General features: G+C 46.1%; 2 protein-coding genes across 2 annotated transcripts; both read left to right on the top strand.

Annotated features, from left to right (window-relative positions):
* Nucleotides 1-6,388: 6,388 nt before the first annotated feature.
* LOC127343618 (protein MLN51 homolog) lies at nucleotides 6,389-17,316 on the top strand. Its single transcript, XM_051369774.2, has 12 exons — nucleotides 6,389-6,927; nucleotides 7,510-7,612; nucleotides 7,704-8,113; nucleotides 8,196-8,587; nucleotides 8,660-8,953; nucleotides 9,503-9,620; nucleotides 12,542-12,655; nucleotides 15,319-15,371; nucleotides 15,501-15,546; nucleotides 15,634-15,853; nucleotides 16,836-16,930; nucleotides 17,021-17,316. The coding sequence occupies exons 1-10, from the start codon at nucleotides 6,389-6,391 to the stop codon at nucleotides 15,659-15,661; spliced, it is 2,097 nt and encodes a 698-aa protein (XP_051225734.1). The 3' UTR covers nucleotides 15,662-15,853; nucleotides 16,836-16,930; nucleotides 17,021-17,316.
* A 4,056-nt stretch (nucleotides 17,317-21,372) lies between these two features.
* Nucleotides 21,373-24,817, top strand: LOC127343619 (protein SODIUM POTASSIUM ROOT DEFECTIVE 2). Its single transcript, XM_051369775.2, has 3 exons — nucleotides 21,373-21,976; nucleotides 22,086-22,161; nucleotides 24,429-24,817. Exons 1-3 carry the CDS (start codon nucleotides 21,767-21,769, stop codon nucleotides 24,575-24,577), a joined length of 435 nt encoding a protein of 144 aa, XP_051225735.1. The 5' UTR covers nucleotides 21,373-21,766; the 3' UTR covers nucleotides 24,578-24,817.
* The last annotated feature ends 1,226 nt before the right edge of the window (nucleotides 24,818-26,043 follow it).

The raw sequence follows: 26,043 nt of genomic DNA on the forward strand, positions 1-26,043 counted from the left end.
AAACTCCATTCCATATTCAAGTACTACCATTTCAACATCCAACTTTAAGTGTGTCACCCTACGGTTCGTGAACTATGCGGACATGGTTGAGTACTCACTCCGACCAATAACCAATAGCGGGATCTGGAGATCCATAATGGCTCCCACATATTCAACGATGACTTTAGTGATCGAATGAACCATTCACATATAATACCAATTCCCTTTGTCACGCGATATTTTACTTGTCCGAGGTTTGATCTTCGGTATCACTCTATACCTTGTTCAACCTCGTCTCCTGACAAGTACTCTTTACTCGTACCGTGGTATGTGGTCTCTTATGAACTCATTCATATGCTTGCAAGACATTAGACGACATTCCACCGAGAGGGCCCAGATTATATCTATCTGTCATCGGGATGGACAAATCCCACTGTTGATCCATATGCCTCAACTCATACTTTCCGGATACTTAATCCCACCTTTATAGCCACCCATTTACGCAGTGGTGTTTGGTGTAATCAAAGTACCTTTCCGGTATAAGTGATTTACATGATCTCATGGTCATAAGGACTAGGTAACTATGTATCGAAAGCTTATAGCAAATAACTTAATGACGAGATCTTATGCTACGCTTAATTGGGTGTGTCCATTACATCATTCATATAATGATATAACCTTGTTATTAATAACATCCAATGTTCATGATTATGAAACTAATCATCCATTAATCAACAAGCTAGTTTAAGAGGCATACTAGGGACTTCTTGTTGTCTACATATCACACATGTACTAATGTTTCGGTTAATACAATTTTAGCATGATATATAAACATTTATCATAAACATAAAGATATAAATAATAACCACTTTATTATTGCCTCTAGGGCATATCTCCTTCACTAAGGCTCCACATTTAATTGGTTCAAGCATGTATGAAACATTGATAAACAATTAGGAAATGTTTTTTGATCATTTTGATATATAATTTCATATTTTTCTGATTTAAAATGAATTAATTATGAATTTCCCAAGTTTAATTCATTTTAAATCAATTTCAGAAAATTATATAAATAATAATAAAGTTGGACCCACGTGTCATAATTTTATTCTTTTCTAAAATATTTACTAAATTATTAAAATCCTGACAGATGGGGTCCACCTGTCATTATTTTTCTATTGACAGAAATACAGAAATGAAATACTGGAAAATGGAAAAACAATTACTGCGTCACGCTGACGCCATGCTGACGTCAGCGCGACCTTGAGCTCGCAGGTGGGCATCAATCCGGCGACTCGGGCCACAATCGCGCGCGTGGCCAGGGGCAATCAACGCGGGGCGACGCAAGGAAGCGATTGGCGGTGGCGCCGCCCATTATTGGCCGCCGGAGCACGGCCGACGGCGAGCCTCTGCGGCGGCCGGGGCAGGTGCCTCGTGGCGGCGGCGCTAGGGAGGGAGAGGGGCCAAGGCGAGGGCATGGGGAGGAGCAGCAGCTCACCAGGAGCGCGACGGCGGGGTCGGCGGTGTCCGGGGGAGTTCGCCGGCGCCGGAATCGAGCGGGGCAGGGCCGGCGTCTGTGAGCTAGGGTTAGCTCTGGGAGGGCGCGGGAGAGCGTGGGGGAAGGGGAAAAAGAGGGCTAGGATTCGGGGCGGCGGCGGCGAAGGTACTTGTAGGCTGCCGGGGGCGGCGGAGATGATCCTGGCCGGCCAGGCCATCGGGTGGCCGGCGAGCAGCCAGGCAGCAGCTTCGGTCGGCGGGGAGAAGATGAACATTTAGCAAAAACCCCCCCTGGGCGAAGTTTGGGCTGGTGGTGGGTTTGCTGTTGGGCCACCTGGGCCGAGCCAGAGAGAAGAGAAGGGGAAAGGAGATGGGCTGCGCCCAGGGAGAGGAAGAGAGGGGTTTCTCCCTCTATTTTTTTCCCTTTTCTTTTTCTGATTTTTGTTTCTCTTTTCAAAACCAATTTCAAATCTGTTTTGAATTTTGTTTGAAACTCAATTTTTTTCTAGAGAATAATAAACACACATGGCCTTATTGAATAACAACAATTCCATGTGGCCTAATTTTCAAAACTTGAGAGAATTTGAGTGAGAAAGAAATAGAGAGGGATTTGCATAATTGAAAATGGAGATGCAAATTTTGCTTAAATGCAAACTATATGCATGCAATGCTCATGAACACTCATTTATTCAAGATAACAAGGTTGGGATGTTACATTTCATCTCGTCGTTTCCCAAAAAATTGTGTTGTAAGTTTTCCATTACGATGCTCCTAGACAAATGTATATACATTTTCGTACAACACAAAAGATGTGTGAAACGGAAAGATAAAGCTACTCATCAAAAGAAATTTCAAAACATCGACCACATGTGAAAATTTTGACAACATTCATCTAAAAAGCTCCAAACATGAACATGATTTTTTTTTTCAAAAAGTAGGAACTGGTCAGGGGAATGAAATCACAACATCGATATGCATTTTTTAATTTAAAACTTATCTCAGATGGAAACATGGTTGTACCATCAAAAAGAACTAAGTACTTTGTTATATTAAAGACAATACTTGCAAAGCGTTCCATAGTTGCATGCACACACGGAACCATGCGATGGGAGTTGGGCCCGGTAAAATCGCCGATGTGAGCGTCCCTCCTCATGGGCATGTGTTGCACTACGGGAAAACACGACGTTGTCGTGCGATGGCCCTATTTGCCCGGTAAAGGGTTTGCCGTGCGTAGTCGCACGGCAAACAATCCGACGGCAATGACATCATTGCCGTGTGCATCGCAAATTTTGCACGGCAAAGACGTTGTCATGCTGACACGGGAGCTGCAAAACCCTGCATCATAAATCCTAACCCTAACCCAAAACCCTAAACCTATACCTAACACACTAACCTTGACCCTAAACCCTAGCCCTACCCCTAAATCCTAACCCTAACCAGTAGATCAGCCACACTCTCGTGTGATAATGGCTCTAGTTGCGGGTATGACGGAGGCTACCATGTGTCAAACGGTCCCAATCTTGGTTTTCCATGTGTATATGTCCTAAACAAATCTAAAACATGAAAAAGTACATTGGTACACCCTCGCACAGAGAAATCTAGGGGGGTTGACCCGCCGGGGCACACATACCGTTGTTTTCGGGGAGGGGGGGGGGGGAGGGGGAGAACGACCGTCGGAGCACCGGAATCCCACCAAATCTTGCACGTGGAACTATAATATGTGTGAAAGTGTGGTGGAAGGTGTAATGGTACAAAAGTAGCTCCCCGATGTGACCTTCCTCACATTTGGGTGATAACACTTAGCAGATTTTTCGAAGCGCGAATTGCTCCGAAACCCTGATATATGTGGAGGGATGAATATGGAGAGTAATTTTGTATTGCACATTTTTAAGTAACACTAATAAATAGTCATTAAAAAGTAAAACTAATTAAAAAAATAAAGTATTAGATGAAATAAAATAGAAAGAAAAATAAAGAAAATGCCTGTTGGCGCACGGCAAAGAAATAAACGCACGGCAAAGGCAACGTTGCCGTGCAACCTAGCTGCTCGCACGGCAAAGGATGTGCCACGGCAATGCCCATCGCTTTTGCCGTGCAGTATTTCTTTGCCGTGCGGCGTGTTTGGTCGTTGCCGTCGATATTTCTTTGCCGTGCGCTGTCTTCAGTCTATGTCGTGCAGCGTTTCGTTGCCGTGCGCTACCTTCAGAGGTTACCGTGCAAAGTTCCTTTGCCGTGCGTGCTGGTTCCTGCCCACAGCAAAGATCTCTTTGCCGTGCATGCGCTCACGGCAAAGATTTATTCCACGACAACACCATTTTTCCAGTAGTGTTGGTTTAAGAAGCATGTTGCGCAAATTATTATTTTTTACTTGGCAACCAAATAGGCTTAATTTGGCTCTCTAAGGCATGTTTGAAAATCATAGGAAACCAAGCAATCTCCGAAATCTCTAAAAAAAGGCAACTTTCGGGAAGGAAAGGCAACCCTTTTTGCACATCATAAATGGCGCGTTGTGGTGTTAGAGAATTTCTAGGAAGTGGTCTCCCTGCTTATCATGTGTCATAAAGGGAAGCAAGGTGAGGATGAGGGTGGAGAGAGAAGGACAGAGAAGGGTGGGTTGTCTCAGGTTTTCACTTTTTTCTTAGATTTTTTTTTTTCAAAATGAAATATTTTGAGAATTGTAAGTCCAAATTATGAACCGTTTTCATTTTGAGATCCTCGCATCGAGATCTTCAAAACTAGCTCCATGTTGATAAGTTTCGTGAATTTTTTCTTTCGTACTTTCAATACTAGTATGGTTATAATTAGGGGTGTCTATATAAGTGTACTCGTGTTTGCACTGATATAATTTGATTTTTAATGTATTTGGTGCACTTTTGCCGTTTACTCGGCAATTGTACCTGCTCGTGTGTGTATTACAGAGTTTCGGACTCTAGCTTTGCGTTATTGTTTCATGTGTAGTTGTATCATTTGCGACTACTAATGATGCTTTGCTAACTGCAATTCTTGTTACATCACTTTTTTTGTTTCTGTTTTTCGATAGAAGTAGTTACAGAGGTGAAGCATAACTTACCAGCGGTATCGGGCTTGCATTGAAAGTAGGGGGTCATAGTCTCTGATGCCCTGTAAAATGACCATGAATAGGTCTCCTAACATCCAGTAGCGGCGCCGGAACATGTGCTTCTTGTACACCGGATCTGTGAGGTGGAAGTAGTCTTTGTACAGCCGGACATGCCCACCGACTCGGTTGCGCAGGACGTTGGCCCTCCTCCTCTTCATTGAGCCCCGGTGCATCGGTATATGCTTGGCATGGTGCTCATGGAGGATGTAGGCCGCAACAACCATGATCTGCTACATCTCGTAAAACTCCTCATCGAAAGAGGTGTGTCAATGCATTCACCGCGGAGCATCTCGAGCAACCGCCTGATGTGCATCTACAAAACACCAACACTTAATCAACATCAAGTCAAAATTACCGGAAATACGAGCTCCGCAAAAATTGGGGCCACACAAGCTACACTACTTGTGACTCGGTTGGGGAGAGAACCAGAGAATCGGGCTGCTCATTATGGGCTTGAAAAAAATTTATAAGAGGGTAAGATGAGTTAATAAAATAGTACTCCATTCAATTTATCATACTCTTGCTAGGTTTTGTTTTGAATCTAAAAATTCTTGTAACTGGGTCGATGAGCCTCGTACCTGCTGTATAGTGAGCAAAATGGAAGGAAATCCTATAGGACCGGGTCGTATAGGCCAAAGCGCTGGACCACCTTCCCAGAGCGACACGTAGCAAACTGAATCTCATTGCAATCCCAAATCCACTTCTTTCACCGCGATTCTGGTGCCTGCTCTACAGCCACGGGCACCATCGGCCGACGAGTCGTTCATGTTTCTCTCCCCGACGGTAGAAGATCACACTCCATGCCTCGGCAGTTCGCTTCCGGCGAAGGAGAACAAAATCTAGAACAAAAAATAACATAGAAACAACTTCTCATGGAGTGGCATCCAAAGAACGATTTCTCCAGCGAAGCAAGAATTGCGCAGCAAATCCGACGGGGCAAAACAAATCGGCCGGTCGGCCGGCAGTCCTACGAGCGGCGCCGCCGAGGGAGGCTCTAGGAAGAGCGCGATGGTTGCTTCACCCGGGCGAGATGCCAGGTCTCCTTGACCGAGGATGACCGGGGGAGAAGCAGGGTGGAGTGGAGCGCTTGGGACTTTGGGGGGTGATCTACATCCTCGCTGGTGGACTGTTATTGCGGGGACAGAACATGCCGACAGGGGAGTCCTTCGCAATGAGAGATGAGGATTTTTTTGACATGAAGAATTAGGGGCCGTTGCATTGAGATTCGGCGTGCTAGGTGTCGCTCGGGAAAGGTGGTCCAGCGCTTTGCCCTATATGACCCGGTCGTATAGGATTTTCTTCCGAGCAAACTACTAGACGATGTAATTGTGGCTTAATTTCTAATAAAATTGTCGTGGTGGCTTTGACTAAAAAAAGTTTCGCCGTTTTAACATAGACCAAATTAGTTTGGCACACATACCTTTTATGTTTTTGAGGGATTTGGCACACATACTAGGTGTAGTATGGATGGCATGTGGGCACCCACCAGCAAATTCCATCACGGCGAGCCCACAACCCACTTGTCAGTTTCGATATCGCTGGATTTGAACAACCCAAGCTAAGCTAATGATGACCTTCTCTTTCCCCACACAAAAGAAGCTGATCGGTCAGAAAAAGGTGAGATCAAGCCAAGTCCAAGAAAGCGCAAGTGCAGAACAGCAAGGGAGGCCGAGAAACCTCTCGAACATTCCAGATTCCCTCAAACCCTAGCTAGCTTGAACCCCTAGCATCCTCGCCCAATTAGCGCTGAACTCTTCCCGCTCGCTGCCCCCTCCACTGAACCCATTCCCGCCCATGGCTGAGGCGGCGGCGGCGGCGGCGGCGGAGGAGGGGGAGTACGTGAGCGACGTCGACGACTCGCCCGTCCTGGCGTTGAGGCGTCGCGCGGAGGCGAGCGACGACGACGACGACGACGACGACGACGACGACGACGACGACAGCGGCGGCGGCGGCGGCGGCGGCGGCGGCGGCGGCGGCGGCGGAAGTGGCTCGCCGCCGCCGTCGACGGTGGTCGTCTGCTCCGATTCCGACTCCGACGGGCAGGGCGCCGCCGAGTTGTACGGCGAAGACGAGGGTTCTGAGAAATGCCAGGGGTCGCAAGAGGATTTCGGCGCAGGGCGTAGTGGTGGTGGTGGAGATGCCAAGGAAGTGGCGGATGAGGGGAAGTACGACGACGAGGAGGAGGAGGAGGAGGCCCAGGCGAAGGGGGGAGCCGCAGCGGACGGAGAGGACAAGGCGAAGAAGGAGCCCTACGCCGAGCCGAGGATTGGTGCCTTCTTCATGCACGATGATCGCTTCCACGACAAGGAAAACCACAGCCGACCCCGCCACAGGTTCCAGCCTTTCACATCTTCCACTGGCTTGCTTCCTCTTCCGCGCGCTGTTCATCTGAATTCTCTGACAGTGCCGCTAGTTAGAAGCCTCTTCTGTACAGATCTGGCGTTTAGTTTCAGCCACGATTTTCAATCAAATTGACCCTCTTGAGTGAAAAAACACTGTGAAACATCCTAATGGGACCGCCTGCATATTTAGAGTGAGTGAATTGTTTCATCGCAAAAAATGGAGTTATTTCACGATTGTAGAGTAAGGTAAAGGGAAAATCATGTAATACTGTCTAGGTGGAACACGTATGCCGCAAAGTGCTGCTTGTTGTAAGAGCTTGAACATACTCCCTGTCATTGGCTGCTTGGCATACATGCTTGTCATGAAAAAATCAGTACAACCTTGTATCTAATTGCATTGTACAGCCTTGTATGTAATTGCATTTGTTACTCATTGCCATCGACTGCTTGGCACAGGTTCCTGGGCATTGGTAGTCTGAATTTGTCTCCCTTCTCCAATAGATATCTCCATCTATACTCACTACATATTTTGGCCCATAATGTCTGCCTAATATATACCTGTTATTAATTCAGGGAGTTTTTCGGTGGCCAAAAGTTAAGGCATCCGAAAGATGACAGTGTGTGGGTGCATGATCTGTTTGATGAGATAAATATCCATGATGTTCAGCATGACAATGTGCGTATTACGCCTTTCCCCCCTATCTATCTATTGTACAGTATTCTTACTGACTCTGTTGTTTTGGTGTGTACTGATGTTATACTTTTAGATAAGGAGGCCAACAATTCCTTTTGGACCATGGGCTGGTGATAGAACTCATGGTGTTAACCATGGTTATCTTGAAGGAACCAAATCACCATCATACTATCATGGTAACAGGGCAGACTACAAGTATATCCCAAAGAGCTCCCTTACTCGCTACGAAAGCAGCAACAACTATAACAGGTTTCCAAATGAAGCCCACACTTCCTATGACAATTCCAAGAACTACAGAAGTATTCCAAGAAAACTCCACTCCTACTATGACGATAACAACTTTGATAATGCCCGAAGAGAACCTCCTACCTATCATCTGAAAGGTATAGGTTATGCACCAAATGTTTACAGAGGGAAACCATCTAGGCCCTACCAACCTCACTGGAAGAGTACTTTTGGAATCTCTTCGGTGCAAAGAAATAGGTATATGGAAATTTATTTTCTCCTTCTGTTGCTATTACTTGCAGAATTTAGAACTAATGATACTGTCGTCTATGTCTGATAGGACATATTCCAGATCACAGAATGAAGAGGCTTGTTCCAGTGCAGGTGAGGGGAAGTGCTATTATCGGACTTCAGACTTGCAGAATGAGCAAGATATTCCTTTGAAGGAAAAACTCCCCTTGATTCAAAGAAGAAAAGCGCCGCCTGCAATTTTTAGTAAACTCTTCACAACCTCCGTTCATATGGCACATAGTTCTCTGAAAACACAATATCGTCCTGTTTTGGGGGTGAAGCCTTTTGTTCCATCTGGTGGGCATGAAAATGCTGTTGATTCTGGTAGTACAGTTTCCATAAAAGCCATGCCCAGCCTTGGTTCTCATTCATCTGTATCAACATCAAACAACTACAGCCAATATTCAAAATCCAGGGACCAAGGAGGTGGTTTGAACAATGGTGAGTCTGCAAAGAACAGATTTTCTTCAACTAGTCAAGCAACTGGATATGATACTGAATTCAGTGATGCAGTCTATCAGCAAAGGTCAGTTCAGCAACTCCAACCGAGACAAAGGGCATCTACTCAGATATTTCATCAAAACATTGTCAACAAAAACAACATTCAGTCTCATCCACAAGCTACATCGACAAGTTCAACTGAAGATGCAGAGACCAGTCCGCCTCCTGGATCAAAGAATTCTGAAGCACCTGCTGTGGTAATAGGGCAAACTGATAAGGAGGAACCAGTGAGTGCTTCTTTTTCGCATGACGGTGGTCAAGCTCTTCGTGACCAAGGGTTCCCTGGTACTCCAGCATCATTGCCAGGTGTGTATTGTTTTTTTAAAACATAAAGTGTAAATTGTTGGGATATATGAATTTAATCCTAAAGACGCAACCAATAGAACTTTGTTTTTACTCTGTATAATAATGAGATTAGTTCAATTTTCTCGATGGATGAATTAGTTTTAAACATCCTAGTGTGAATTTGACAACTCAAATGATTTCTTCTTTAATATTTGGAGCTCCAGAAGTGGATTAGTCTAGTTTTTCAATCCTAGCCTGGATGCTAGAGAACTTTAGGGGATATATTGTTTGGTCATTCCAGAATAAGGATTAGGTCTAGGTGTCATCGTACTTGCGGAGTTGTAGCCTTGTAGGTTCATACAGAGTCTTGGTTGGTATCATCTTTTTCTTGTGAGTATCATGCTATTGTTACCCTACGGGTTATGTTCTCATTGTCTGCACTGTTATATGATATATATAACGAGGTACTCTCTTGTTTGTTTTCTTCTGAAGTTCTGAAGTGTGCTTATTTGAGGCTATGGACTTGCACATCCTCAGTTATCCTAACTTTTCATTGCATTCTTTCTGTAGCTATGCAGTTCAGCGGCCAGCATCCTAACAGACCTGATATTCCTTCAATTGGTATGGCTTTGCCAGGAGTTTTGTCGCACCAACTTGGTGGCAATTCTGAGATGAATCACCTGACTTGGTGCGTGGTTTTTAATTTTCTATGAAGCTGTCGGAAGAACTATTGCTTCACTTTCTGATTGGTATCCTTAAATTGAAGCTGAAGCCCATTTCGAAATTTTGTACATAACTACTTAAAAAGTTATTGTCTAATTTCTTCATGAGGACAACAACTAATTGTGATTGGTATTGCTTACTGGTGCACACGAATGGGTTTAAAAACTTGTTGTCTTGTTAGTACTGTTATTTGGGCCAAGGTGCATGTCCTATAAATGGATTTCCTTCCCAGCACAATCCACAGTCAATACTTATTCGTGGAGTGCTGAAGGCTTGTTTGTGCTGGGTATAGTATCCAACATGGGCAATGTGCCTTCCTGTCATGTCCTTTCCTTCACATAGCAGCTGAATATGACAAAGCCAGGGGTCTCTAGGAAGAACATCAGTGTATGGAACTAGTTGGTTCCGAGGTAGTTATTGGCCAGATAGTTGGTCTGAAAATCAGTCTGATTCCATTTTATTGAAAGCTACTATTAAGAGCTGCTGCTACTCACTCTTTGCACTTGGACACACACACTCTCAACTCAAATTGAAAGTGGACACAAGTAGTTTGGTGCAGCTCAAGACTGCTACATTTTCTTCTTTCTTGCTTCCATATAGGGTGCCTCTTATATAGAGGTTTTCAGGTCGGTGCTACAGTGACCGACCTAGTACAGTAACCGACCTGCTACAGTGACCGACCTGCTACAGTGGCCGACCAAGTACAGCTAATGTCTAGATGGCGTTTTGCTGCTACAAGCAAAACCCAAACTGAACTAGTGCTGCTAGCTTAACTACTAAGCAACTACAAGATTATTTCCAACAATCACCCCCTAATCTTGGTGCCTGCACCTTCCTGCCACTTCATCTTGAGACGCGCACTTGGCTGCTTGATCCGCACATACCGGCCGCACGCACAACACGCTCCAACGCGCACAACGCCGCAGGCCTTCAACAGATCACCAACGCTCTCTGACGCACGACAAGCTAGGCACTCCCGCCACGGCCACGTACCACCTAGACGCGCACGAACACGCTGGTCGTCGACACCGCACGAAGTGGCTTATTTCCCCCCCAAGTCACAACCTAGTACAACGCCGGCTCGCAGTCGACGTTGGCGAGAAACGCCTTCTCCTTCCTGGGCTCGGGGCAGTCACGGGAAAAGTGGCCGCGAACGCCACAGTTCCAGCACTTGCCACGCCGTCCCCTCGCGCCTGAGTCCACGCTGCTCCCGCTGTCGTTGTGGTTGTGGCCACGGCCGCGCTGACGTCGTCGTACCTCCCACTGAGCGGCCGTGAGCAGAAGCTGGCCGTCACTCTGTTCGCCGACGCCCTTGGCTTGCGCGCGACGCCGTGAGCGTTCCTCGAACGTCTTGAGCCTGCCCAGCGCCTCCTCGAACGCCATCTCCTCCGGGTCACAGAACTGCTCGATCCCGGCCACCGCGTTGTACAGCCGGTCGGGAACGGTGTCGAGCAGCTTCTTCACCATGTCGGCGTCGCTGAGTGTCGAGCCGAGGCTCGCGTACCTTGCCGCCATGCCGCTGATCTTTCCGGCGTAGTCATCCAGCTGCTCCTCCTCCGCCATGTACAGCCGGTCGAACTCCCCTCGGAGAGTCGAGAGACGAGCAGCCTTGACACGATCGACGCCTATGAACCTTGTCTTGAGGCTATCCCACACCTCCTTCGCCGTCTTCTTCGTCGACACCGACATGAGGATGTCCTCTGACAGCGCGCCAAGAAGTTGTGCCCTCGCCATCTTGTTCTTCGCCGCGTCCACCGCCACGCCATCTGCCGGAGACACCGCCTCCCACACGCCCTGGGCATCAAGGATCGCCTCCACCTTGATAGCCCAGACGGTGTAGTTCGTCGGCGTGAGCACCGGGCAGGTCAGCGTCACCGAGCTCCCCCCGACACCGGCACCGTGCGGAACTAACGCCATGGCTCTGATACCAAATGAAAGCTACTATTAAGAGCTGCTGCTACTCACTCTTTGCACTTGGACACACACACTCTCAACTCAAATTGAAAGTGGACACAAGTAGTTTGGTGCAGCTCAAGACTGCTACATTTTCTTCTTTCTTGCTTCCATATAGGGTGCCTCTTATATAGAGGTTTTCAGGTCGGTGCTACAGTGACCGACCTAGTACAGTAACCGACCTGCTACAGTGACCGACCTGCTACAGTGGCCGACCAAGTACAGCTAATGTCTAGATGGCGTTTTGCTGCTACAAGCAAAACCCAAACTGAACTAGTGCTGCTAGCTTAACTACTAAGCAACTACAAGATTATTTCCAACATTTATAGGATCCTCACATTTGTTATTCAGATAGGTTAATGCGCTTGTTGGCAACTTTATGTAATGGGCTGACCTGACCTGACTATTTCTTTCACACAATTCTCTCTTCGCAGTTGAAAAAGGTTGGAGTATATATAACTGCAGTGTTTGGTTTACAACTTGTTAGCACTAGTTCTGTTCTGCCGGTTGCAGTTGGCCAGTGTTCAGTTCAGGCTAAATCTGTGGCACAAATTTTGAAATTTTAGGCACTTCTCATCCATTCTTGCCAAGATGTGGTTAAACCAGTTCAAAAAAAGATGTGGTTAAATCTTGGGATACTGACATTGAGGACTGTCATATTTTGACGCACCCACATTATTCTTGTGTGTATTACTGGGAGCACCTGTGGGCACACACATGGTGGCGTGACTGTGGTAGGCCGTAGGCATGGTTGTATACATGCTCCTTGTAGTTTCTCAAAATTACAGAATATGCCTGAGCTTTTAATCAATAGGTAGGAATTTAGTTAAGTGTAGCATCCATTTAACTATTGCTGGATTGCACTGTCTTATTCTTTATATTGGACGTAAACCCACATTTGATCTCTATTTGATTTTATATTATTGAAATTAGGCTGCCAACATTGTCTGGTGCTGCTGGGTCTTTTGGGGAAACATATCATCCTTGTTATCTTGGCAGTTATTATCCTCAACCTTCTCAACTTTCATCTTCATCAGTATCCTCAAGGTAAAATTCTAGCTTCATTGTCCTTTATATTACAGGGTTTCAGATTTCATGTTCGCCCCTGTGTAGTTGTATCATTTGCGACAACTAGATGGTGCTTTCCTAGCCGCAATTCCTGTTACATCAGTGGAGTCAGAGTTTAACATCTGAAGTGTGAAGAATAATACGTACCAAGGATAATGGTTTCCTGATCAGATAAATGCTAAGGGCCTCTTTGTTTGGGCTGGCTGTGACTGGCTGCGGCTGGCTGTGCTGCTGTGTAGGAAAGCTGCTGCGCGGAAAAAGCTGCTGTTTTGAGTTTTACTCTTTGGCAACTTAGCTGACTGTCTGGCTGTAAAATAAGAAATCGTTTGAAATAATATTAAATTAATAAGAACTTGTATTTATGTTGATTTATGTGTAATACATAATATATTGATCAATACATTAAAAAATAAATCACTATGAAATACCATGCATATACTGCACAAGAATACGTGCACTTAATAATTCATCCAACAGATCATTTTCCAAACTACATATTCATATCATTTCGCTAAATAATATATCCATCACAGATGTAACATTCTCCAAAAATACAAACACATCACATGTATTAGCATAATTCTACATCAATTAGCAATGATGATGGCGCATTCTAACTTAGGTCCCTCAGATTCCTCATTTAGGACACTCCAATCAGCAATGATGATGGCGCAATCTAAGAATGCTTTTGCCCACTGGCCTACCATTTAACAACTAGCTCCACGATCAATCAACCATCTCGGGAACGAGCTCAGATGGGACCTCACGTCGCGCCGTCGCGGAAATACGCCAGCGGAGCTCGCGAACGAGCTTGGACGGAAGGGATCTCGATGATCTGCGACGAGACGATGGCCGACGGTTGGCGATGTGCTGGACGGGAATGAGCTGAGGCCGCGATCGGGAAGATCTCGTGTAGGATCTGGGACGGCGGGAGGCAGGCGAGATTGGCGCGGGGATGAGGGCCGGCCGAGGGGAAGGCCGATCGCCGGTGGAGGAAGTCTGGTCGCCGGCGGGGAAGGCCAGAGAGGCAGGAGGTCGGGAGTGGCGGCGCGCACGCGAGGTCGGACACTGCCTGTGTCGCTCGTGAAGATTTGGATGGCTAGACATGGGAAAAAACTGTTGGGCATGTAGAAAAGGGAAGGAACGGGTTGACTGCATGGTGGCAGTTCAGCTGTAATTTCTAGAAACAAAAAGGGCAATCAATGATACCGGTTCGGGAGCTGAGGAAAAAAGCTCGGGAAGCACCTCCAACCCGTGCTTTTTCTTCTGTGTGCGAGGGAGATCTGCTTTGGCAAAAGCCTACCGCACAGCTAACCCGTTTGTTTCGTTTGTCCAGCTTTTTTCTATGGAAAGCACCTAAAAGCCCAAACAAAAAAGCCCTAAATAGCTTGGTGTTTTCAGTGTAATTGCAATAACAACATGCTTGATACACCTTAATCTCAGAGCTATTTTTTCCTGTATCATCTTGAGCTCTTTTAAGATGCTCCAGCTTGCCTTCCGGGATTTAAGGGGTGTTTTTAATCTTGACTGTTCATTGATCAGGGTAAATTTGGCCATATAATTTTGCCGTTTATGGCAAGGTTTGACCTGCTTTGTTCAAAATGAAAAGTTTCTATTGCATATAATTGCTCCCTAGTCAATATATGAAGGCACAATTATACTTTTTTTACGTGTATTTTGGTCAAGACTGAACGACCCAAGGGAACATCAGTATGTATGCATGATATATGTGTTACTACTTTGTATCAACGGCTGTACAAGGCTGTATTACTACTTTTGATTCATTTTGTGTTCTGTCAGAAAGGAAAAAAAAAACATTCATGAGTGTGAGGTTAGTCGATTGTGACATTCGTATTTGAATATCAGATCTAGACTATATGGAATGTTGCAAGGTTGTTAAAAATTGGTTCACAAACTCATGCATTACCTGTGTACATATATTTCAAATAAAATTATATGGATGGCGATTTACTAAACCTAGAAACTAATACTACTGTGGTCACTGTCTGGATCAAATGTATTGTGGCATTGCCTGCTTCCTTTTTTACCACGGGTAATTGACCTTTATAGCCCTGGTCAAAAGAACATTTCCTCCTATGAGGAAGATGGATGTGAACTCTTGGATCATGTCAAACGTACGGTCCACCTGTCCGGGAGCATCTTACAATTTTTCTATACTTTCGTGTTCCCTGTGCAAGTTGTACTTTTGTGACCTGCCTTCATGGGAACTCCAGTATACCAGTTTTAAAAATTGTATCGTGCACAGGAAGAGTCAGTATGGTTTCTTGGATATTGTTGGAAAATGGAAACTGGAGGTGGAAAGTCCTCTCCTTGGTTTACCGCTTGTTCCATTCTTTTCTAGGCACCAATGGCAAGCACACAAATTTTGCAAGTTTTTACCTTGTGTCTGGTGTATGTTTCTTTTCTCCATTCTGGCTAGTTTGTTCCAGATTCGAGGTTTTCTATCCATGTAGTACCTGGCAACGGTCTGACTATTTCAAGTCACATTCCATGATGTGTTTTCTTACTTTCTGAACTTTCTGAACTTGCATGTACTTACTCTCTTTTTGACAAATGATAACTAAGTATAGTAGAAGGACGATGAGTATCCATTGCCTGATCTGGGTTTCTTCTCTACGCAGAAACCATAGTGTGACTGGTGTTCCTGTTTCATTGAACTCCCATGAGATATCAGGTGAAACCACTAAATCTCCTTTTATGTTTTGTTTATTCTTTTAGTCTTTCTGATGTTTAAGTGGTTATTAGTACTCTGCTCTTATTCTCAAATTACATGACTTTATGTTTATTTTTACCTTTTTGGCAGAGGTTGTAGATCAAGAACTTCAGCAACGCAAGAACAAACCTCGCAGGTATGTTCAGATCATGAGAATTCATTAGGTCTATGGACCATGTGTTAATACCAAGTATACACGTTGACATCACTTGCAATTTTTCAGATACTCCGAGATGAGCTTTGCATCATGAACATAATGAGTTTGGTGGCAATCGAAGTGAATTGACAGAACCAGCTTTCAGTTGTGTACAACTACAACTAGCACAATCTATTGCCAGACTGCTCAATTAGCACAGCCCAGTACTTTGTCAAGTCCAAGTCCTGAGACCCTTGTTTTCTTCTCTGAAGCACTTCGTTTTACTTGCTGTAACAACATACACCAGGTATGCACATTTCTTTCTTTTGTATCCTTCGAGTAGCTGTGGTCTTGGAGTCCTAATGTGGAGCTGACATCATTATTTAGTGCACTTACTATAATTAAGAAAAGCAAGGGAAAGGCTCCCTAGAATTCCCTTCCCCAGACCCCACAATGTGTGGGAGCTTTCGGCACTGGGTACACCTTTTTTTTTGTGTGAATCTGAATGGTTTTATTATAGTAACACCTAGTAGGCTCTAGATGATGTGTTTACTGTTTAGGCAGTTGGTACTGTAACTTCCAAGGGAAGAAGGTTCTCCCTTTTCCTGTTTTGCACCATTGCATATTCATATTCCATTTTGTTTTTATTAGAACCATCTGTGACAAGTCAGGGAAGTTAGGCCCAAGTGTAGCCCAATAGGGGGTGCATGCATGAGCACATGTGGGAGAATAGTCTCACATTGCTCAGGGAGATAGAGCACCACCAGATGTAAAGCCAAGGGTTCCAAAGCAACTAATCATAGGTTAACCATTTTGCATGAGTTGGGAAAAATGCAAATGATCAGTTGCATGATAGTGTGTGGACAACCAAGGCGGGATTAGGTGTAAGCCTGTTTCGAACCCAGGCTGTCACACAATCAACCTATTTCGTATTGTATTCTGTCATGATTTAAACGGCTGTGTGCACCCTGGTTGTGTAGAGGCTGGATGTAATTGCTTATCAAAAGTAATAAAGCATCCTTTATCGAAAAAAATTCTGTCATGATTTGTCCAGCATATCATCCTTCTTTTTTTAGACCATAGCATCTCATTCTTCTTAAACTGCCCTAGGTTCATCAGTCACTAGGAAAAGCAATCTGTATTCTGAAGCATATGCATTTTGATTTTGCATTGTTGGTTCAGTCATATACTCTCCTATTAGGCCAGGATGCGGCATGCAGGGGCTACATTTAAGGGATATGTTCATTACTGTAAATCTGTAATAACGCTGCTCGTTGCAACCTTGGCAGGTTTGACTGTTTAGGTAAGCAAGTTCTTGTCGTAGCCGTATGCACTGGCCTGCACCTTGTAGATCGTGCTGGTTTTCTGGTACTCAAATTGTTAGGTGAGACCTTCGTGGTATACAATGCGCTATATTTTCCTTTTTTCTTTCTTTCTCATGCCACGGTATTATTGATTGCTAGGACTTTGGCAGGTCTCTCGCCATGATGATCCCGAGGTTGGCAGTTACTATTTGTGAACTCTTTGTCGTGGCCAAGAGTACTAGACTTGCTTCTGCTCTGCTCTTGTCTTGAAATTTCAGCTGTTTTGCTAGCGTGGCCTTTGTTTGAAACTTCTTACATCAATACCTTACAGTGGCAACACAAACCACATCTTCCATTACTGCTGTTCTTAGCATATCATCCGTAGTTAGTGGCACATGTCATGTATTCTTTTGACGGAACACATTTGTTGACGTATTCATGTGCTGATTATGGTCCTCTTTTCTTATGGGCTGCTGGGATATATAACTTGTTACTATGCGCTCCACTACTCTGAGTCTGGTTAGAACTACGGAAATTATCTCAGAACTGCACACAAAACCGGGAAGGGAGGAGGATCCTGCTTTGCCCATGCCAATATGCCATGTCCTCTTGATCCTACATCATTCCAAACAACAGGCACGTCGTCTGGCTTAGGACATGGCAAAGGGGTCCCCTGGCTTGTGAAGTGGGCATAGGCACTCAGGCAGCATCCTATCTGGCTTGAAGAGACAGAACAATGGCTTTTCTCGTGCGTCTGATAGAGATAGACCTCTTCACGAGGAAAATAACCTGCTATGGTGCTCCTATACCTTTTTGGGGTCTCGGTCGCGGGCGCGAAATTGGCCTTCGGGCCAAAACCGCCTGTTTATGTCTAGGGGTGCCCCTAGCGGCAAGATGCATTTTACCGTTCCCACTTTTTTCTTTAAAATAAAATAATTCATGCAGTGTTAAAAAATATAAAACATGAAAACATAAAAAAGCCATGGCATGCTAAAACCCTAGCCCTGGCCTACTCCTCGTTGTCGTTGGGCACCTGGGTTAGGTCGACAACGTCCAGGATCGCCCATGGCAAGTTCGGCAGCGGCGAAGCATATGCCGGTGCGGCCATCATTGGGCACCTGGCTTAGGTCGACAACGTCCAGGATCGCCCATGGCTAGGTCGGCAGCGGCGGAGCATATGCTGGTGCGGCCAGTGGTGAAGGTGGAGGTGGAGGAGCCGCTAGTGCCTAGTACTGGGGTGGAGGAGGCGGCACCGAGTACTGCTGCGCCAGTTGAAGGCCTCTTCCTTTGATAGGACTGGCGGCATGAGGTCGACGGCAATACCAGGGCTTCGACGGCGATGACTGAGGCATCTCCGATTTGAGGATGCCGAGCCACGTCATAGTGTCCTCGTTCAGCTCCTCATTTGTCTACCCTCCTGTTGCGCCATTTGGATCGCATGGAAGACGTTGGCGACGTAGTCCTCCGAGTCGTCTTGTGGCGGAGGCGATGGAGGCTGCGACGTAGGTGGCCGCAACGTCAACTCCCGCCGCGGCCATGGCGGCTGGCTGAAGTTGAAGTCCTTGTCGTTGAGGAACCCCGCCTTCCGCCGCTTGTCGAGCACTACGTGTCGGTGGTGGTAGCTGTCCCACATGGGGGAGCCGACGCTCGATCTCTGCTTCCCGCTACGGGCTGAAAAGCTGCACCAGCGGGATGGGCACCCGCGCCTTGCTGAGGCGCCACCCGCCAGGAAGGTGCACGTCGCCCCAACCATCACATGACGGAACGAAGAGGGACCCTAAACGGCCGCTTCTCCTTCACCGACTGCGACGGTTCTGCCTCGTGGTCGTTCTTCTTCTTGCCCATGTCGCAGCGGTGGCACAGTGTGTTGTCAGTTTGTTTGGGTGCAAGCGTGGCTAGGAAGGTGTGGGTGATGCTAGGATGCTGCCGTGGCCTTTAAGGACGGGCGGGCGCGGGACATAAAGGTTGTGCCATTGTCCCATTGATAGCGACGCAAAAGGCCAGCCGCCGCCCATTAGACCCGCCGCGGCCTCCGAATATGAGGCACCATTGATGGCGAAAGTTGCGGCACGAGCAGTCGCGAAAGCGATGCGCCCCGAAGCGATGCAGCCGAAGCAATGCGGTCTCATGCCCGCTGCTAGGCGGGCCCATGGAGACATAGTTTGAACATGTGGTTCGTCCACGTAGACAGACCGATCATTTAGGGTCGGACCGCACGGTCGCAAACTGGAGATGCCCTTACACTCACACTATTGGTCTGTTGGCTATTGCTGGTCACACATCGTCTCCGTGAAGCCCATACTTCTGGTGAAATGTCTTGCGTTTCATTTCACAGGATTGCATCCACATACAACTAGGGTGGTTGTGGCCCGGACATGCCTGGCGAGGGGCAGAAGATGCTGAAAACATGTCATAGATCGTGTTGGCTTCATAATTCAGGGATGGATCCACGCGAATTTTTTTTAAATAATACACATTTTTTTGTTTATTTCAGAAATAATACTCGGTTTTGAGATATTTCAGAAATAATACACTGTCGGGTTCAGGAAACCCGAAATTTGAAACTCGGGGTAGAGGAACCCGAAATTTCAAAAATCGGGGTAGAGGAACCCGACTAATCCTGTTTCCGCGCGAAAAAGAAGGAATTGGGGTAGAGGAACCCAAAATTTCAGAATTAGGGTAGAGGAACCCGAAATTTCAAAAATCGGGGTAGAGTAACCCGAAATATGTGGGAATCTCGGGGTCGCCTAACCCGATTCACTAATATCGGGTTTCTAAAACCCGATTCTTTCTTTTCCTTTTCTTTTTCCTTTTTCGCCCTCCCGCCAAAAGAATAAGTCGGGTTCCTCTACCCCGATTTTGAAATTTCGGGTTCCTCTACCCCGAGTTTTAAATTTCGGGTTCAACGAACCCGACGGTGTATTATTTCTGAAATATCTCAAAACCGAGTATTATTTCTGAAATAAACAAAAAAAAGTGTATTATTTAAAAAAAATGCGCTGGATCCACAACGGGGCAACGCAGATGGTACACCCCGTCCCTCTCGGGCAAGCGTACGGCCTCACCTGCGCCTCCGGCCAGCCAATAATTTCGTACCGGGCGGGGTCCGCCGGCCATGCATGTCTCTAGCTAGGGCCATTGCCACCCACCCATGAACCTTTCAGATAGAGATCGGCAGCAGAGTACAGTAGATTAGATGCACACACTGGGGCGCCAAACGGTTAAATCATGGAGGCCCGCCGCTGGATTCCCCGCCACGCCACCGTTGATCAAAGCTGGAAGCGATTATGATGCCGCGAATAGCTACAAAAACATGCCTGATTAATCAATCAGTCGAGGGGATGGAGCCCAGTCTGGATCCTGTCAAACCTAGTCGATGCGCATTACGCTAGCTTTCGGCAAGCAGATAGGTGACAACACAAGATGGGAGGAGCAATGGGAGATTCTTCTCTTTTCAGTTCATGCATTAACTAGCCAGCCTCCGGTGAAAGATGTACTTCCTCGTCCCACGAGAGTTCTCCGAAATTTGTTAGGTTTGGATGTACCTACAGTCCTACTACCTCTGGACGGATTTAATTGACGAGGCTCTACTAAGCGTGCAGGCCAATCTTGCTTCAATCCACGTCAATCTATTCCGACCGGAGGGAGTACACACTAAATAATGTCTAGATACATTCAAATTTTTATAAACCTTAGATAAATTTCATGGAACAGATGAATTACACCCGCATAGCAGGCCTACATTTTTGTGTGAACACATACACATATAGAGTGTATCTATATCCACACGGCCGAGAACCAAACCAACCCTCAGACTAAACAGGGCGTTGTCCGAGTGAAAAAAAAAGTTACAGAGGTCTCATCTACTTAACATCATGGAGGGACCCTCCCCCGTTGACCAACGGTTGTATCCACACGGTCAACTTAGTTAGTCGGTCAATTTACAGTTAGACCACGTCGAGGCCGATCTGCGTGAGCGAATCGCCATGGAGTTTGTCAAGTCTGCATAGATATAGTGACAATATGCAAGGCTGAATGGTCGTGCTTCGCATAAGTCGTGGCCTACGACGCGCTGTGGCATACGTCAATGGAGGTGATTGGATCGAAGGGCGTTTTATATCCCCCCGTGTGCCCTTGTTTAAACCCTTGCCCCCTCGGTCGGTGCAAGAGCAAAGCTGGATATGGTTTTCAATGGTAATTGTCGCCGTCTTGCTTCTCTAGCTATATATGTTGCCTTTCGCTGTGCTTACGTGCGTTGCCACATACATATTCCCCACCGAGCGGAAAGAAACAAACATACAGTACTGGTCACCGATGTGCACAAGTGAAAGACACGTATGCGGCAATCTGTGATGTCTAAACTAGCTGCAACTTTTCCATGTTTTTGGTTACTTGCTTCTAAAGGCCAGCCATCCATTGGCACGCATGATTGAGCTGTATTCTATGGTTATGCTTTCAGCTCAATGCGTATGTCCGCATGGGCATGGCGATTTGCGTGTGTGTGTGTGTGCATAATTCCACATTTCCACGAGTGCTAGTGCCAATAAGCAGGCACATTGTCACATGGAGCGCTTACCAGCTAGTCTGTCCCCTTGTCAAACCGGCGCATGACCCTGTCTTGCACCCAAACAAAAGCTATCTCTCTCTCTCTAATTGTATTCATCGGGAGTTGCTTCAGACTTTTGAGCAATAGCCCACTTTAATACCACCGCTGCTTATATATATTCTCCTCCCTTGCTTCATCCCAAGTGCTTTGGTAGGTCTGTTAGCTCAGCGCGCGTACTTGTCTCTTCTCACGCCCTTTTACATACGCACTTCTTCTTGGAGGGGTCTCTGCACTTTGCAGCAGCAGACCTTTTCTTCAGAGTTCAGAGAGAGTTCAGAGCTCAGAGAGTCCAGGGAGAGTTGAAAGAGAGATGGGGAGGAAGCTAAGCCTAGATAAGGTCCTGGATTGCTTCTCACTCTCCCTGTGCGCGAACGCCTGTGTCTGCATACATTCAGTCGAAGATGAGGAGGATGAGGAGAACGAGGGGATGGCCCTGGTGAGTGCTCAGCTCGATGAGATGGTGAAGCTCAAGGATTTCGGTGCTGGGGCCAAGACTCTTGCTTTCCATCTCGAGCCAAAGGTAAAGAATTTTAACACCCTATATGTCTCTGAGATACCTCTGCAGAGCATGTGGAGACTGCTAGTATTCACTAGCATAATATGTTTTTTCTGTTGTATCGGCGATGCAGACAGTGGAGCTCAGGGTGTCCATGCACTGCTATGGATGTGCGAAGAAAGTTCAGAAGCACATCTCCAAGATGGAAGGTACTTTTTAAATCTTTTTTGGGGTAGTGTTCGGATTCTTTTGATAGGCCCTATTGCCGAAAGTGTACGATCATGTTGTGGTACTTGCTATCTTAAAGGTCCTATCCTTTTACTCCCGACACCGAAATTGTAGATTTATACAACTGATGATCAAACCATAAACTTGGCTGATTCTTCACGGAGGGTCAAGTTGCCCAATTGTTCCTTCCTTGATTATCTCGTTGCAATTGCTTGCGAACTCACACAACATAGAGCAGTACTTCTACCTCGCATCTTATTCTAATTTTCTCTATGCCTACTTAATCTGCACGAACAGTGTAAAAATGATAGCTATCTTAGAAAAAGTTAAGGCTGGAATCATACTGGCAGGAATTGCTAATTCTGTCTTCCCTTCAACATCTCCTCATGTATGTTCATGCTTGGCACACATCCAAGTGTGCGTTTCCTATTAGGAGTATTTAGCTATAGAAAAAGGTCGTGTATTTTGTATTAGGATAACAAAGACAAGGATAGATCTCGAAGTAATCAATGACTGTGAAATGGCACGAATCTGTAGAACGGATAATATTTCAACGTACACCACATGGGTGTCTCCTCGGGATGCGAGCGGAGCATCGTGTCTGTAAGTTGAGAAGCATTTGGAGCAGAGATAAGACACGACCTGTCAGACGCAGGAAGAAAAAATGTGCCGGGGCAAGGCAGGCAGGTTGACCTCTGCGCGTCTCCAATCATTTTGAAATTTCAGTATACAGTTGGTTTTTTTTAAACAAATTTGACCCTTAGACGAAACTAGTTCCTTATCAAACCCTTGGCAAAACTATTTTAAAATCCAACCCTTCGTTCGGCGCCAAGGGAAAACAACACAGAAATATCCTTGGTAGTTCGGCGCCATTGCAATTGGCGCTGACCTTACTTCGGTGCCTTGTGTCTTGGCGCCGATGTGCTTCGGCGTCATTTTTCCATGGCGCCGACCTGCACAATTTTAGCTCCATTTTTTATGATGACGAATCTAGAGATTAGGTTTCAAAATAGTTTTGTCAAGAAGTCAGATGGCTAATTAGTTAAAATATACTACTTCCTCCCATCGAGATTCCCCACTCATTCTATCTATATGGAGTTTCAGATAACAAGTGTCCTGGTTCTAGTTCGTTTTAGTTTAAATTAAGGGTGTGAGAAAGACTCAGTACATGTGAAGCTCTACTAAACAGCCAGAGTTCGAGACGCACCACCTCCTATATCAAATATAACGGTGGTCCCTCCCACTGTTGGTTTCATATTTCAGTTTAAATTTAAGGTGTGACTATTTCTCAGTCGACTAAGAACTAACTTCGGTTTCAGTAAGATGATGTTATTAAATCTCAAGTCATGTTGTAACTCATGACTAACTCGAATTACGATGCAAATTAAATGGTGTAAGACTTAACCGAGCACGATGCTAGTTCTCAACTAGCAAATCCCTTAAATTTAAGTTAGAACCAGACACTTGATAGAGGGAGGGTGTACAACCGGCTATCAAAACACCAAAAGGGAGATCTACTCTGCTCTGCTCCTCGCTGCTTGGATCATGGTGAACAGTAAACGCAGCAATGTGTTCCACAAAGTATTTTGGTGATACATGTTCGCCACAGATCATTGGCAGCAGCCAGTGGGCATCCTCTGCTCCTAGTGAGTTGGCTCTCGTGTCGTTTTGGTCGCGCATGTAGGCGACCACGGGCCGATGCATACATCGCATTCGCATTTGCACATGTTGGTACTGTGCACATGTGCAAGTCTGCCTGCCTTTTCTGGGAAAACTTTAGGTGGCAGTGGCACCGCCAGTCGGTGGCCAAGATTTGGTACTGCTGTGGCATAATTGAGTTGGCCTTGTACCAGGTGGTATGCCACCACCTTCATCGTACGGCTCACTGTCGGAGCAACAATAAGAGAAGAAAATAGTTTCTTTGCATAGAAATGACACGGTAGATAGCGTCCATTGTTTTTCAGTAAATCGGACACCGATTTCTTAAACATGATGAAACTTGACAACATGAACTAGAAAAATGCATATGATCTAGCGTGCACGCTAGATTTGCAGCGCAATCGAAACTCAGTACCCCACATCCACACCCCTCTCCTCTATCTTGCTCTATCACTTTTAAGTAGATTAAATAGCTGTACTGCTGTAAGAATCTAGTTCAGTGAAGATCTGTTAATCAGCGAGTCAGGCAGTCAGCTGTGCCAGCTCCTACCATTTTTAACACTTCTTCCTTTCGTTCTTGTGTGTACAGGTGTATCATCATTTGAGGTCGATTTGGAGAGCAAGAAGGTGGTTGTGACGGGGGACATCACGCCCTACGAGGTGCTGGTGAGCGTCTCCAAGGTGATGAAGTTCGCAGAGCTGCTGGTGGCCCCCAACTCTCCAACTCCGAGTAGATAGATGATACTACTAGTATAAGGGGTGTGACATTATCCCATTGATCAAATCCGATGTATGCTCTGGTCGCCATCGATTTCGCGCAAGCTTAAGGCACGCGCAGAAGCAGCACGCAACACAGGCACGGCCGGGAAGAAGATTTGGTAAATTGTGCAGGAAACCAAGGAAGAAGGGCTGGTGGTTGATCGGTCTAACTGGTGTGGTGTTGGTACAATTGATCGAGTATTAATTTGGAGTAACAAACATGGTTGCCTTCGACCCCTTATAGTTAGGACATCTGGCAAAATGTGCCCCCCCCCCCCCCCCCCACACTCCATGGTTCTGAAAAATTGGAGCCGTTTCAGCTTTTTTTTGTTTTGATCCTGGTGGTTGATCGGTCTAACTCGTGTGGTGTTGGTACAATTGATCGAGTATTAATTTGGAGTAACAAACATGGTTGCCTTCGACCCCTTATAGTTAGGACATCTGGCAAAATGTGCCCCCCCCCCCCCCCCCACTCCATGGTTCTGAAAAATTGGAGCCGTTTCAGCTTTTTTTTGTTTTGATCCGTGAAGTTGCTCTTGTTTTTGCTATAAATACGTGTAGTTGCTCCAACTTTTCGTATAAATATGTGGGCTTGGTTCCGCAGAACATAAAAGCATGGATTGGTTGTTTATTTACGATAAGTGACCAAAATGTTACGCACATTTTATCTTTCTCCCCCTCCTCTCTCGGGCATGTTTCCCAATGCTCAGACTCTTCAACGATTTGACTTCACCGCAGCGTGATTCACGCCTGCCGCCACCGAATCAAGGCTGCCGGCAAACGAATCAACTTACATTCGGCCAGAGTCAAACTTGTCTGAATCATTCTTGCTGCCGCCGCGCAAAATCGCAAATCAAGTTGTAGCTTGTTGCCGCCGCCGATAGAAACTTGTTGTGTCCGCCTCAACCAACTTCGTCATGGGTGAGGCGGCGTGAGAGGTAGTGGCGGCGACAACAAGCTCCTGACGGTGGCAACAGCGAGCTACAACTCGATTTGCGCGACGGTGAGAACGAATCGAACAAGTTTAACTTCGGCTGAAGGTACGTCGACTCGTTCGCCGGAGTTCATGATTCAGTGGCGACAAATGTAAATCGCGTTGCGATGAAGTCAAATCAGTAGCAGTCGGATGTAAACAGCACAACTATAAAAGCGATACACTGCAGGACGCATCACAAGAGGCACCCGGTCCAGCACCATCATGTCCTCATCCTCGCCTACAGGCTCCTAACCTCGTCCAGCGCCACGTCCAGCCCTTCAACTCTGCATATAGATAGACATCTTGAAAAGTGCGTCAGCCGGGTTGGCGATTAGGGAGCCTTCAATAGCTAGTTTATTTCTAATATTCCAGAGAGCCCAACATTGGGTTGCAAAGGCAAACTAGGCTATTCTTTAAGATCTCCCGAAAGGCAATGAACACACCAGCCCCTGCCGGGTTCCAGTCCGCA

This window comes from Lolium perenne, chromosome 3 (genome assembly GCF_019359855.2).
Source record: "Lolium perenne isolate Kyuss_39 chromosome 3, Kyuss_2.0, whole genome shotgun sequence".
In the NCBI taxonomy this organism is placed as follows: Eukaryota; Viridiplantae; Streptophyta; class Magnoliopsida; order Poales; family Poaceae; genus Lolium; species Lolium perenne.

Coding starts and splice junctions, on each gene's coding strand:
- LOC127343619 (XM_051369775.2), top strand. CDS start 21,767: ATGGGGAGGAAGCTAAGCCTAGATAAGGTCCTGGATTGCTTCTCACTC. Junction 21,977..22,085: donor CTTTCCATCTCGAGCCAAAG/GTAAAGAATTTT, acceptor TCGGCGATGCAG/ACAGTGGAGCTCAGGGTGTC. Junction 22,162..24,428: donor GCACATCTCCAAGATGGAAG/GTACTTTTTAAA, acceptor TTGTGTGTACAG/GTGTATCATCATTTGAGGTC.
- LOC127343618 (XM_051369774.2), top strand. CDS start 6,389: ATGGCTGAGGCGGCGGCGGCGGCGGCGGCGGAGGAGGGGGAGTACGTG. Junction 8,114..8,195: donor TCTTCGGTGCAAAGAAATAG/GTATATGGAAAT, acceptor TATGTCTGATAG/GACATATTCCAGATCACAGA. Junction 15,372..15,500: donor GAACTCCCATGAGATATCAG/GTGAAACCACTA, acceptor CCTTTTTGGCAG/AGGTTGTAGATCAAGAACTT.